This window comes from Monoraphidium neglectum, assembly GCF_000611645.1.
Source record: "Monoraphidium neglectum strain SAG 48.87 unplaced genomic scaffold scaffold00765, whole genome shotgun sequence".
NCBI lineage: Eukaryota > Viridiplantae > Chlorophyta > Chlorophyceae > Sphaeropleales > Selenastraceae > Monoraphidium > Monoraphidium neglectum.
In genome coordinates, this window is record NW_014012863.1 from 1 (window position 1) to 11,937 (window position 11,937).

Sequence of the window (11,937 nt, forward strand, 5' to 3'; positions counted from 1 at the left end):
TCGCGCTGGAGGTGCGCGGAGGCCGCGCGCGCGGGCTCGGGCCCCCTCCATGGGGCCCTCGTTGTGGGCCGCCTGGGTGCTCCATCGGAGCTGTGCAGCCTGCACTGCTGCTTGGATGCCTGGGGGCGCGCTTTGATGCGTCCTCAGGTCCACAGCACAGCCCAGGTTCATGATTGTACTGGACGGTGGGGTTCGAGCCCAACCCCGTCCGAGGGCCTCGCGCGAGAGGGCCTTTGCGCCCCGCCCACCGCGCGCCCCGCCGCCCCTCCCCGCAGGCCGCGGAGAATGCGGGGCAGCACGCGCTCTTCATCAAGCTGTCCAACAACATGGGGGCCGTGCTCAAGCGGATGGAGAGCCACGAGGAGGTGCGGCCGCCACCCTGCTGCCCTCTCCCCCCCCCCCTCCCGGGGGTTCATTCTGCACCAGCGGCGAGGCGTGGGCCCGGCGGCTCTCTGGCGTGTCGGGGTGGCTCCACAGCGCAGCAGGGCTCGCGTCGTCGCAGCTCAGGGCCTCTCCCGCATGCGCTCGATCCAGCGCGGCCCCCTTGCCTGCGGGGTCGCGCTGCCCGAGTTGCTTGCAAGACCCATGTGATGCCCAAGGCGCAACGCAGCTGCGTGAAGAAGCGGCAATCGCGCCCCTTCCTGTGCGTGTCCAGGGCAAGGAGCTGCACTCGCGCGCCCTGGGTATGGCCCTGGAGCACTTTGGCCCCGCCCACCCCACCGCCACGCTGGCCAGGTGCGGGGCAGGATAAACAGGCGCACTGAGGGCCGGGGGTAGTGGTGGTGGTGGTGGTGATGGTGATGGTGATGGTGGGGGTGGTGGTGTCCCTCCACCAAGCCGAGGCGTCTGCATAACCTGTCTTCTTCCACACTTACTGCATTTGCGTACAGTATGTAAGATTCTCTTGCATTCATCGCCTAGGCCACCTGTCCCAGATGCAGACCACCTCCTCCCCTCCTGCTCTACCTCTCCCTTTCTCTTCCCTCGCTCACCCTCTTCCTCCACCAAACCTGCCTTGTCATGTCGCGCCAAAAAGCTGACATATAATACCCTACACACGTACGCATCCGGCCACAGGGGCAACTTGGTGGAGTCGCTGGACCAGCTAGGCGACAGAGAAGCTGCCAGGAAGCTGCTGACCGATGCAATTGACGAGCTCAAGGGCATTGCAGCAGAGAAGGAGGCGGAGGAGGCGGCCGGCACCGCGGTAAAGCCGGACGAGGACGATGAGGTGAGGCCGCAGTCTGATCTGATGCGACCTGATCTGACGTGATCTGATCAGCTCCGCATTCCCTTGCCTTGGAACCCGGCAGACTGCCCTGGGGCTGTGGGAGGCGGGACAGGATGAGGGCTGCCTGGACCCGGCCGATGCAGTGCGGCTGCTGGGACAAGCCTCGAGCAACCGGCACTCGGCTGGTGACGGCCCTTCAAACCGCTGCCAGGGGCGCATCTTAGCGCCCACCGCCCGGCGCCCGCTGCATGCTGCGCGCGGCTCGCGCGCGCAGCTCGCGGTGCAGGTGCACGTTGACGCGTCGAAGGCGCGCCAGTCGATGCTGCGCGCCTGCATGGACCTGGGGCGGCTGGAGATGAAGGCGCAGGACTTTGGGGCGGCCAAGGCGGTGCTGTTCGGGGCGCTGGAGGTGGCGAAGGACAAGGAGGGCGCCGACTCGGAGGCAACAGGTGCGCGCGGCTGCCTGCCTGCATCTGGGTTGCCTGCCTGCGTGTGCGGTAGTCCGAGCTTGTGTGATTCTTGTGTGGCCTCTGTTGGGTTGGCACAGGGCAGAGCGCAATAGTTCCATCAGGGAGTCTGCACTCCACAACAGCATACGTTGCCATCACAGTTGGGCCGTATGCTTGGACGAGCTGTGCCGTCGCTTCCGCTGGGTCCAATCGGTCCTCACCAATGCAGCCCCGTTGCCTGGCCCCCAAAGCAAACCTGGAACTTGCCGCCCCCCCCTTACCCCCACGCGCGCCCGTTCAGCTGCCATCATGGCCGCGCTGGCCTCCAGCCACCGCCAGGCGGGCGAGCTGGCTGAGGCTGCTGAGCTGTACGGCCAGCTGTACGCCATCAACGAGCAGCACAGCGGGACCGCCAACCAGAGCTCGGTGCGTAATCGTGTGTGTGCATATGTGCGTTTGTGTTTGTGTCGTTGGCTGTGTGGGTAGGTGTACATGGTTGTGGGTGTATGTGCATGTGTGTGTGTGTATGTGTGTGTATGTGTGTGTGTGTGTGCGTGTGCTAGCTTGTGTGCAAGTGTGTTTGTGCATGAGAGCTTGTGTGCGTGCGCGTGTGCGGGGCTCAATTGTTCCGTTTGTTGCATGGACCTACACCGCCTCGCCCTGACGGCTGGATGGACGGGTCGAGGGGAATACACATGACTGCCAGGGCCCGCGTTTTTGTAGCACAGCTGGCAAGGCGCTTGCGCCGCTCCCCTCTCGCGCCGCCACGCGCCTCTTTCATCGCCAGCGCCAGCGCCTCTTGAAGCTGCGGCCGACGCCTTCTCGAGCGGCAGGGCTGTGCCCCCTGCGAAGCTGCAGGCGCAACATCACACGTCGTCAACCCCTGCGCCCGCCCTGCACTCTCTCCCAAACAAAACCCCCAAACCCCGCAGGTCATGCTGGCGCGCACGCTCTCCGACGTGTGCGAGGGCCAGGGCGACTTTGCCGCGGCCGCGTCCTGGGCGGAGAAGGCGCTGGCGGGCATGCAGGGTGTGGTGGGCGTGAAGGTGCACCCCCTGCTCAAGGCGTTCTTCGACGCGGTGGCAGACCTCAAGACCAAAGCGGGTGCGTATGAGGGTGTGGGCGGCAGCACGGCGGCAGCTTGCACGCGCGGTGGTGCAGCGCGTGGGCGGGCGCGCGTGCCGAGGGACATCGTGTTGCGGGGCGGCACAAGGCTTAGCGCACACGGGTTGGCTTGTCCCCTTGGTACCCAGAGGGGGTTGGCTACAGGAGGGACACGGCGCTCTCAATGACTGATGGCTTGCGCGTGCTGCGCGCGGCGTGCTCTCACAGGAAGTGTCTCATACTTATTGCTTTGTTTCCCTGGGCTGCCCCTGCAACTGTTGCCCGCACCCCTGCTGCACCGCAGGCGACACCGAGGGCGCAGAGGAGGTGCAGCAGGCCTGGGCCAAGGGCATGGCGCAGCTGCAGCAGCAGGCGGGAGGCCGTGGCGGCAGGGGCGGCCGCGGCTCAGGGGCGGGCGGCGGCGGCAGGGGCGGCCGTGGCGGGCGGAGGGGCGGCCGTTGATGCGCCCGTAGCCGCGCCGCGCTGACGCGCCGAGCTTGCTGGCCCGCCATCGCGGGCGGCCGGGCCCTGGTGGGCGGCAGTGATGGCACTCTCAGAGCAGGTTTTTATGGCGTCGGCGACTCGCGGGCGTCATGGCAGGGGAGAGGGCTTTTGGGGGTCTGAGCACACCAAGTCTCGAAGACCTGGGCATACATTTCGTTGCGCCGCCGTGTTTCATGTGCTGATCACACCACACGCTCCTCGCCGCGGAGAATTGCACATGGGCGCTATCGGGCGCCGCTGCGCGCAACTCGCGAGCTGGTCTCCAGGCTGCTGCTATCGTGGATTGATTGTATACTCGCGTGCGCTGATTACGGTAGGTTGAGTGCAACTGTAATCACTCGTCTCAAACCCCCTCCTTTGAGTGATTACATCCGTTTCCCTTGCAGGTGCATTGGGTATGAACGTCCGTTTGCATGTGTTTGAGACCAGCAGATGCTATCGCCGCGATGCAGTCATGGCAGTGCTGTGCATATTTTGTTCAGTACTGGTGTGCAGGCCGTGCAGGCAAAGGGGATTGCGGCAGTGATCGTTTTCGACAGCAAACAGCTCAGCAACTGCCAGCGACGTCATAAAAGCAGCCCGACGCGATCAATACCTTGGCTGCAGCCCCAGCGCACACTCCACGCCTGGCCGGCACGGCGGCAGGCCCGGCGCCACCCACCCACGACTCCACGGGCAGATTGGGCCGCCGCCGACGCAGATTGGGCCGCCGCGACGCGCCATGGCGACGCCAAGCGGTTCCAGGTCACGCCGCGCCCGCCACCGGCGCGTCGTCCCCCTCCTCCTCCTCCAGTGCCGCCAGCTCAGCCTCCACCTCAGCCAGGGCGGCCTCATCCAAGTCCACGTCGTCGTCACCCAGATCACGCACCTGTCGTTATTTCAAATCCAGCGCGTGAGGGAGACAGCGTGGGTCACGGTGGATGTGTTTTGACGCGCGCGCTGGTGCGAGGACGCGGCGCGTGCGCATGCAGAGATACGCATGTGCGGCCGAAGACAGCAGCGGCGACGCATCCAGCGGGCCGGGCGGTGGGGGTGCGCAAATTGTTGAGCGGCGCATTCGTTTGAAAGCTGCAAAAATGCACACCCAGGACATATGCGGCGCAAAGAGTTGACGCATACTCACGTCGATGTCATCTACTGGCACCGCCACCTGCGGCCGCGCCGCTGCCGCCGCTGCCTGGGGCGCCTTGGGGCCGCCTTGCGCCACCGCAGGCTTGGCGGGGGCCGCCGGGCGGCGGGGCGGCGGCGGGGGGACGTCCTCAACTTCCATTGCCGCCATCTCTGCGTCCATGGCCGCCATCTCTGGTGTCGGTTGGTTTGGCGGTTGTGGGGTGGTTGAGGTGGGTTGGGGATGACGACAGGTGGCGAGCCTTGCGTGTAGATTCAACCCTGGGAAGAGCAATGCAACATCCCAAAACGTGCTGTATCAACAAGCAATATCAGGCCCACAGCCGACCCCACACACCGCCGTGTCCGTCCAAAAGCCACCCATAGCCGCTGCGGGCGCAGCCGCTTTGACCGGTTTGACCGCGCACCCGCGTCGAAGGCATCCAGCTCAGCGTCGAGCCCCTTGGCTCCAGGCTTCTGCGCCGAGCTGCCCGTCTGGGCGCCCTCCTGGCCGGCGCCGCGCTTCCGCCACCAAAGGGCAAAGCCCGCTGCGGCGGCCGCAACGCCCGCGAGAACCACCAGCGCGTACACGGTGCTGCCGCCGCCGCCGCCTCCTGAAGCCTGCCTCGGCCTCTGCGCCTCCTCAGGACCGTCCGCATCCCCGTCTTCGCTTTCAGGCTTGCGCCGCTTCTCCCTCTTTCCTCGTTTCGGAGTTTCATGGGTTGTTTTGCTGGGCTCGCCGACTGGCGCAGCCGCGTCAGGCTGCTGCGCCTCCCGCGCCGCGAGCTGCTTGGGGCCAAGCGGCGGCTGCTGGCGCGGCGGCGGCGCTGGCTGCTGCAGGGAGGCGGGCTGCCGGGGAGGAGGGTCGTACTGCAGCGAGGGCTGGTCGTACTGCTGCTGCGGCTGCTGCTCGGCAGGCTGCTGGTACAGATGCTCCAAGGGGGCCGCAGGGGCGGCGCCAGCGGCGAACAGGTTGACTGCCGCTGGGGCAGCATCCCGGGGATTGGTCGGGTTGACCAGGAAGAGGCTCCCTGCGCCTGGCACCTCCTCGTGCTGCGAGCGGGGGTTGCCAGGCTCGTCGTGATCCTGCTGCTGCTGCTGCTGCGCTGCCGCGGCCTCACCGCGGCGCCTGAAAGAATCGGACGCGCCTGACAGCCAGCGGCGAAGTGAGGGCGTCGGGTGCAGCTCGGCGGAGCTGCTGCGAAGCGCCTCAGGTGTCACGGCGTCGAGGCTCGACGTTGGCGAGGACCTGGCGTCAACGCCCGGAGGTGAGAAGCCCGGGAACCCGATATCCCCTTCGTCCTGGGGCTGCTGCGGCGGCTCTGCACCGTCCATGCTGTGCGTTCTTGAACTCACAGCAGTGCTACGAGAGCGACTTCGGGATCAGCAACTCATAAAGATGGATCCAAGTACATTCAAAAAAGAACTCAACTATGATGGCAATGACAGCATGGAATCGCTGCGCGGGTGGGAAATCCCGAGATCAGACGTTAGCGTTCAGATCGACTTTTGTATAGATGCTATGTATGCATATATGCACATATTCTTGATCGCGTCTCATTTACATTGCAGTGGCCTCGCTGTGAGGCATTTGTCACCCGCCTGCAGGCCAACTTGATCCCGTATCACTCGAGGTCCTGGTTAATCAACGCCGATCATACGTATTTTTGATGATGACAGTGACATTGTGGTGAAGCTGCTTGCTCGAGCGCTCGTGACCACGCCCGCCATCATCATCGTCAAACTGCCCGCTCGACACGAGATAGAACCATGAGGCGCTCTCTGGCGGGCCTCGCCCGCCGAATCGGACGCGTCCAGCAGGGCAACAGCTGCAGCGCCAGCGCCACACTTGCGGGACCTGCTGCGCTGACAGTGCGTGAGGCGCCCACCTCCACATCCGCCTCCGCCATCGCAGCCGCGTCCGCCGCTTGCGCCGCGCCGGCCCCCGCATTCGGCGCCGCGCGGTGGTGGTCATCCGCGGGCGACGCAGGCGGCGAGGGCAGCGGGCAGCGCCGCGGCAAGTGTGCTGAAGGGCGGGCTTCGCCGGACGACGAGCCGCAGCTCTTCATCCGCCAGCTGCAGGAGGTGCGGGCCTTGATGGGTTGCTGAAGGGAAAAGGTCCGTGTAAAACGCCTGTACGCGGCGGAGCGGCTGCGGGTGCTTCGGGTCGCTCTGCTTGACACCACGTCTCCTCCACCCAGCTGCCACCGCTCACAAGCCACTTGCACGCGCGTGCCTGATGATTGGCGGGCTACACCCAGCAGTCAACGCTCCTCTAAGCGATTGTGCCCACGGTCTCCCCCTCCATGACACAAAAACAAATCTGCCGCACTGCCAGGCTGGGGAGCAGGGCGATCTTGCGCGGGTGTTTGACCTGGTTGAGGGGCGCGGCGAGGACATTGACGAGGAGGGCGTGGAGGTGGCGCTGGCACAGGTGGGCAGTGCAAACCGTCCTTCTACTCAATGACTCTTTCTCATTATCATGCTCATTGCTCACTGCTCAATGCGTGCTCGTGCGGCCAAGTAGAGCAGCGTTGAGTCATGGGCTCACCCCCCACAGGCGCTTGCGCTCCTTTCGCTTGCTGGCTGCCCTTCTACGTGCTTTCCTTGGACGTCACATCGAACCCCCCTGTTTCAAGCAGCCTCGTAATGCAGCTGCACGTCTGTCCCCACTTCGGCGCGGCCGTGCAACTGCGCTGTGCTCCTGCATCCTCACTCCCGTGCTCACCTGCATCGACGCGCTCCCACACACCGGCCTCGTTTGTCGGCGCGCCAGGTGGCGCACTGCTCCCAGCTCATGAAGCTGGTGGGCGACCAGCTGGAGAGCGAGGTGCATCACAAGCAGACGTTCCAGACCCTCGTCGGTGCGGGCGAAAGCAGCGCGGCAGCATTGCGCATGGAGGTCGCAGCGGGCATGGCAACCTGCTGCGGCCACCAGCAAATTATTCAAGTGCACCTGAGCGGCCATCCGACCGAGCGAATGCCAGGTTTCTGCCAGTCAATTGCCCAACGGATTGTCAAGGCACCTGCAACCCTGTCAACCCTGTTGCATCGCAGACATGGCGGCCCATGGTGCAAAGCGCTTCAGCGCGCCGGCCAAGGTGCGGGCAAATAGTCACGTGGACACGCCGGGGCTTTCTGGAGCACTACAATAGCGCTCTCTGCGAGAGCAATGCAGGCGCATGGGTGGTTAGGTCGCCACTGCCTTGAAGTCTCCCTGCAAGCTCGCGTGCGCGGCCTGGCAAGCCTGCGCTGCAACTGACCCCACGCACACATACACATGTGGAATGAGTTCACACAACTCACATGTGCGCGCACATTCCGCACACTCCGTGCACAATCAAATAGACAAGCACTCAGGCACGCATACACATACACGCCCGCACGCACGCTCACGCCGCAGGCACGCATCGTGTCTCTCCTGGGCGGGCAGCTCAAGTGGCGCGATGAGGTGGCGCTGGACGAGCTCGGCCGCTCCCTGATGGCGGGGGTGCAGGACCTGGGACCCACCCACCTGAGCCTGCTGGTGCGTGCCCCTGTGCCTGGCCCCCAGTCAGGCGTGCATGCGCCCGTGCGTGGGGCATCAGGACATGCATCCCCGATGATACAGAGCATCCCGCACGCGCCTGCAGGCGCCCCGGCAGCTTGCCTTCTCGCCGGCGCTGGCGCGGCCTGCGAGCGTTCGTGGTCTAATCGCCTCCCCTGCTCTCGCCGGTGGACCCATCGGCGGCAGGTGGGCGGCCTGGCGGCCGCGGGCCACTCCCCGGGCGTGCTGCTGCTGGACGCCGTGAGGGACCGCATCAGAGAGCTTGGGCCTTCAGAGGTCCCCGCGCAGCAGGTGCGGGCGCTCGCGAGAGAGCACCGGGCCGCACCTGTGCGTTCGGCCGGCGGCGGCTGCGCGGCTCCTGTGCCGGACCGCATCTTGTGTGCAGGGGTGAGGTGCGCTGCGCGCCCCAGGTACGCTTGCAGGGATACCAGCTGAACCAGGCAAAGGTTTTGACAGGTGTGAGTGGCGATGCCTGGACAGTGGGGGGAGAGGGCAGGGGCTGCAGGTCAGGAATGCCGTCAGAATCCACTTCGCCTGTGACTCTGACATACCTCTGTTCTGCCCCCATGCGATTGTCCAAACACTCAACCCGGGACGTCCGTCACCAAGGCTGACCGCATCGACGAGGCGCTGCGTAAGCTGGGCCATCCAGGGCTGGCTGGGGAGGAGGAGGGCGGCGCGCCGTCCAACCCTCCGGCGCAGCATCAGCCAGACCGTGCGCAGAGTGGCGCGGACTATGTCTGATCGGGCACTAGGGTACCGATGCAGATGTTTGACGATCGAGAAGAGAGGCATCAAAGAGGTTTGAGCAGTGGCGGGAGTTGGCGCTTGGTCCAAATGTTACTTTGTCACCCACTTATCAAAGGTTGCAGAGACGGCCACACGCCGCGCAGATATGCAAGCGCTGCTGAGCAAGCTTTGCGAGCAGCTGTTTCTTTTGAGCTCTGCCGGTTGATTTCCCTGGCGGGTTTTGGGCCACCCCTCTTGGCATACATGCAAAGTTGAATGCAGGGCCCATGTATTGGCTTGCAGAGATGTTTCTTCGGCACTTACTGCTGTAGTGGCACCATATATCATGCACACGCGGCACCGTTTTTGTGTAAAATTGCATGCTATTGATTGGCTCTGTTCGGTCACAATTTTGTATGAGTTGCCGGCGCAGGCTTGGGATATGCATATCAGGTTGCACCTCATGCGAAAGCCACTGATGGCTGTCAGCACGCATGTGACCTGACCTGAAGGAGTTGTACACTCATGAGATGCCTTAGCTTGCATAAGTTCCTCACACATCCATGCAGATCAAGGTGAAGCATGTCCCACTTGGTCTGCCTGCCCTTCGGCTGGCTGCCATCCTGGAAGCTGCTGTACGAAACCGACTCGACCTGGTTGGGATGATGTGCAGGGCGCATCTCCCCCACAGTGTATATACGGTGCGCTTTTCCTGTATCGTCTGCTTCTTCAACCTTGTACGCCCCACCTAGAACGAACCCCAGATCGCACTCAACAGCCCTGTTGAAGCCCTCACAGCTCAACGCAGCAGCAGCACGATGTCGGAGTCTAGCCAGGACACGGCTCCCTTCTTCGGATTCATCGGAGCGGCCTCTGCCTTGATTTTCAGCTGTGAGCTCAGCGCGGTCGACCGCCACTGGCCGCTGTCAGGGGTCTGTTACACGGATTCTTATACCAACACATGAGATTGACTTTGCATGACCTCCGCACGCGATCACACACGGCCAAGCCACATGGAGCAAGCTAGCAAGCCCTTGTCAGCACTGACAGATCATTTGCTGCTTCCTACGCAGGTATGGGTGCCGCATATGGGACCGCCAAGTCTGGCGTGGGTATTGCCTCCATGGGCGTGATGCGACCCGAGCTCGTGATGAAGTCCATCGTCCCCGTGGTCATGGCTGGTGTCCTGGGCATTTACGGCCTCATCATTGCCGTGATCATCTCCACAAACAGTGAGCTTTCGTTTTTACAGCGATCCTGGGGCTCCCGCAGCCGCTGCCGCAGGGTGTGCTGCACAGTTGTGATACGGCTGGCACAACGTCATTCTGGCCGTTGAGCACAACGGAGCGTCGCCTCAGGGTGTTTCTGTTTGCCCAGGCTCTAAACCACGAACGAACAAACAACACCTGCAGTCTCGCCTGCCAAGTACACGCTGTTTGACGGCTTTGCTCATCTGTCATCCGGACTGTCGTGCGGCCTGGCTGGCCTGGCGGCGGGCATGGCCATCGGCATCGTCGGCGACGCCGGAGTCAGGTGGGCCCCACCTAGCATGGCAAGGTTGTTGCTGTAGCAATAGCGGCCTGTACGTGGCGGGCAACACGCGTGTGGCCCGAGATGCGGTGGCAGCTGGTCGACTCCCCCAAGTGCACCCAGCGCAGTCCTGCGTCGCTCGCTGCACCACTCATGTCCGTAGGGCCAACGCGCAGCAGCCAAAGCTCTTCGTGGGCATGATCCTGATCCTCATTTTTGCGGAGGCGCTGGCGCTCTACGGCCTCATTGGTGAGAGTGTCACCCGCGCCAAGGGGGGCTGGGCGGTTGACAACTTGGCAGCATTGGCTGCAATGCAGTTGTAATGAAGTCTTGACACAACACGTGCATTCAGCAGGATACATGTTTGCTTCATGAGCACATCACCCTGAAGATGCCACAACTGCTTTATGCCAAGCTTGCCTTTGTAAACAAGACGTCTGCACCTCAACCTTTCCTCACCTACTCCCCTTGCCCCTGCTTTTGCAATCGCAGTGGGCATCATCTTGTCTTCCAAGGCAGGCGCTGCGGCCTGATGCTCAAACATCTTCTGCGCCATATACCAACGTTCGACGCGTGCACAATTTGTCACAGCCAACCGGGCCTGGCGACTGGCGCACCTGTCCGCTGTAAACACCCACATACTGTGTGCTTGTGTTGCGCAACAGGCGCGCACGGTTGCAGGAAACAGCTGTACTAGAAGGGGGTGCTTGGAGCGCAGGGTGCGCAAAGCTTAACGTTTTAAGGACATGCAAGAGGCGAGGTCATGAGCAGCAGGCTCGCGGCAGATAGTGGTGCAGCAGGTGACAGGCCGGCACTGGGCTGGGCGACTGTAGCCAGCAAAGGGTTGGGAGGCAAGCAGGGGCTCCAAATCCTACTGCTGGAGCGAAATGTGATCAGACAGCAGGCCTGCATCATCGAAGCCGCGCACAAGGCCGCCACCACTCCAGTATCATCGCTTTTGAACGCCCATGCGTGCAACAATTTGTATTTGCCTGTGTGTGAAAAAGTGCATGTGTGCGCACCCGTGTGCGCGTCCATCCTTAATAGGCAGCGACACGCTTGGAGGGCCGAATGTGGCAAGAAAGGCTCACATGCTCGCGGAACCCTCGTTTATTTACAGTGGCGCCCATTGTTCCTCCCAAACCCCTTCTCTGATTGCTGGCCGTGTGGACCTGGTTCAGCGCAGGGGGTTCTGGCTTGGCCGGCCAGGCGGCTATTTGTCACGCAACTACCGTGTTTTGTCATGTGGGCCAGTGATGCAGCCCACCCGCAGGCAAGCTGGCCTGTGTCCAACGCCCTGTTCAAGCTATGTGTACTTGTCGGCACTCACGAACCTTCTGAGCAGGCTTCCTTACGGGTCTGACCCTGAGAGCTAGGGGCTTTCAAAGGGTGTTATAGATTGTCAAAGCGTGGCAACGCCTGCTCTGCAATGCACCTGCTAGGAGGCTGCCCGCGCCACGTTGCAGGCTTGATACACCTCCTTTGCCCTCCTGGAGCCCTGCTCCTGCAGCGTTCTGCTTGGCATGTGGATTTATGTTGTGCGATTGGCAGCTTGTCCGATTGTGCAAAAGACCAGGGTGAAGTCTTGAACCCTTGTTGCCAAGAGATACTGGGGAAGATCGCGCACCCACCATTGGTTGTGCTCACGTGTCAGACCTAGAATGGTTGTGATCCGCTTCTCGCTGCGCGGCCAGCATGTAGGTGGGCGCATAAAATTGTGTGTGCGTGTGTGCGAA

General features: G+C 63.1%; 4 protein-coding genes across 4 annotated transcripts; 3 read left to right on the forward strand and 1 right to left on the reverse strand.

Moving 5' to 3' along the window:
* Positions 1-326: 326 nt before the first annotated feature.
* On the forward strand, positions 327-3,246 carry MNEG_5210 (hypothetical protein; the record flags this gene model as incomplete). Its single annotated transcript, XM_014046309.1, has 7 exons — positions 327-365; positions 656-735; positions 1,078-1,231; positions 1,506-1,680; positions 1,982-2,106; positions 2,613-2,784; positions 3,089-3,246. 7 exons carry the CDS (start codon positions 327-329, stop codon positions 3,244-3,246), a joined length of 903 nt encoding a protein of 300 aa, XP_013901763.1.
* Positions 3,247-4,033: 787 nt separating this feature from the next.
* MNEG_5211 (hypothetical protein) lies at positions 4,034-5,730 on the reverse strand (the record flags this gene model as incomplete). The annotated part of the gene is made up of 3 exons (XM_014046310.1): positions 4,034-4,156; positions 4,412-4,590; positions 4,824-5,730. 3 exons carry the CDS (start codon positions 5,728-5,730, stop codon positions 4,034-4,036), a joined length of 1,209 nt encoding a protein of 402 aa, XP_013901764.1.
* Positions 5,731-5,828: 98 nt separating this feature from the next.
* MNEG_5212 (hypothetical protein) lies at positions 5,829-8,333 on the forward strand (the record flags this gene model as incomplete). Its single annotated transcript, XM_014046311.1, has 8 exons — positions 5,829-5,862; positions 6,311-6,480; positions 6,734-6,829; positions 7,172-7,259; positions 7,453-7,496; positions 7,799-7,921; positions 8,129-8,233; positions 8,328-8,333. The coding sequence occupies 8 exons, from the start codon at positions 5,829-5,831 to the stop codon at positions 8,331-8,333; spliced, it is 666 nt and encodes a 221-aa protein (XP_013901765.1).
* Positions 8,334-9,746: 1,413 nt separating this feature from the next.
* On the forward strand, positions 9,747-10,734 carry MNEG_5213 (V-type H+-transporting ATPase 16kDa proteolipid subunit; the record flags this gene model as incomplete). Its single annotated transcript, XM_014046312.1, has 4 exons — positions 9,747-9,903; positions 10,084-10,204; positions 10,365-10,450; positions 10,694-10,734. The coding sequence occupies 4 exons, from the start codon at positions 9,747-9,749 to the stop codon at positions 10,732-10,734; spliced, it is 405 nt and encodes a 134-aa protein (XP_013901766.1).
* Between the last annotated feature and the right edge of the window lie 1,203 nt (positions 10,735-11,937).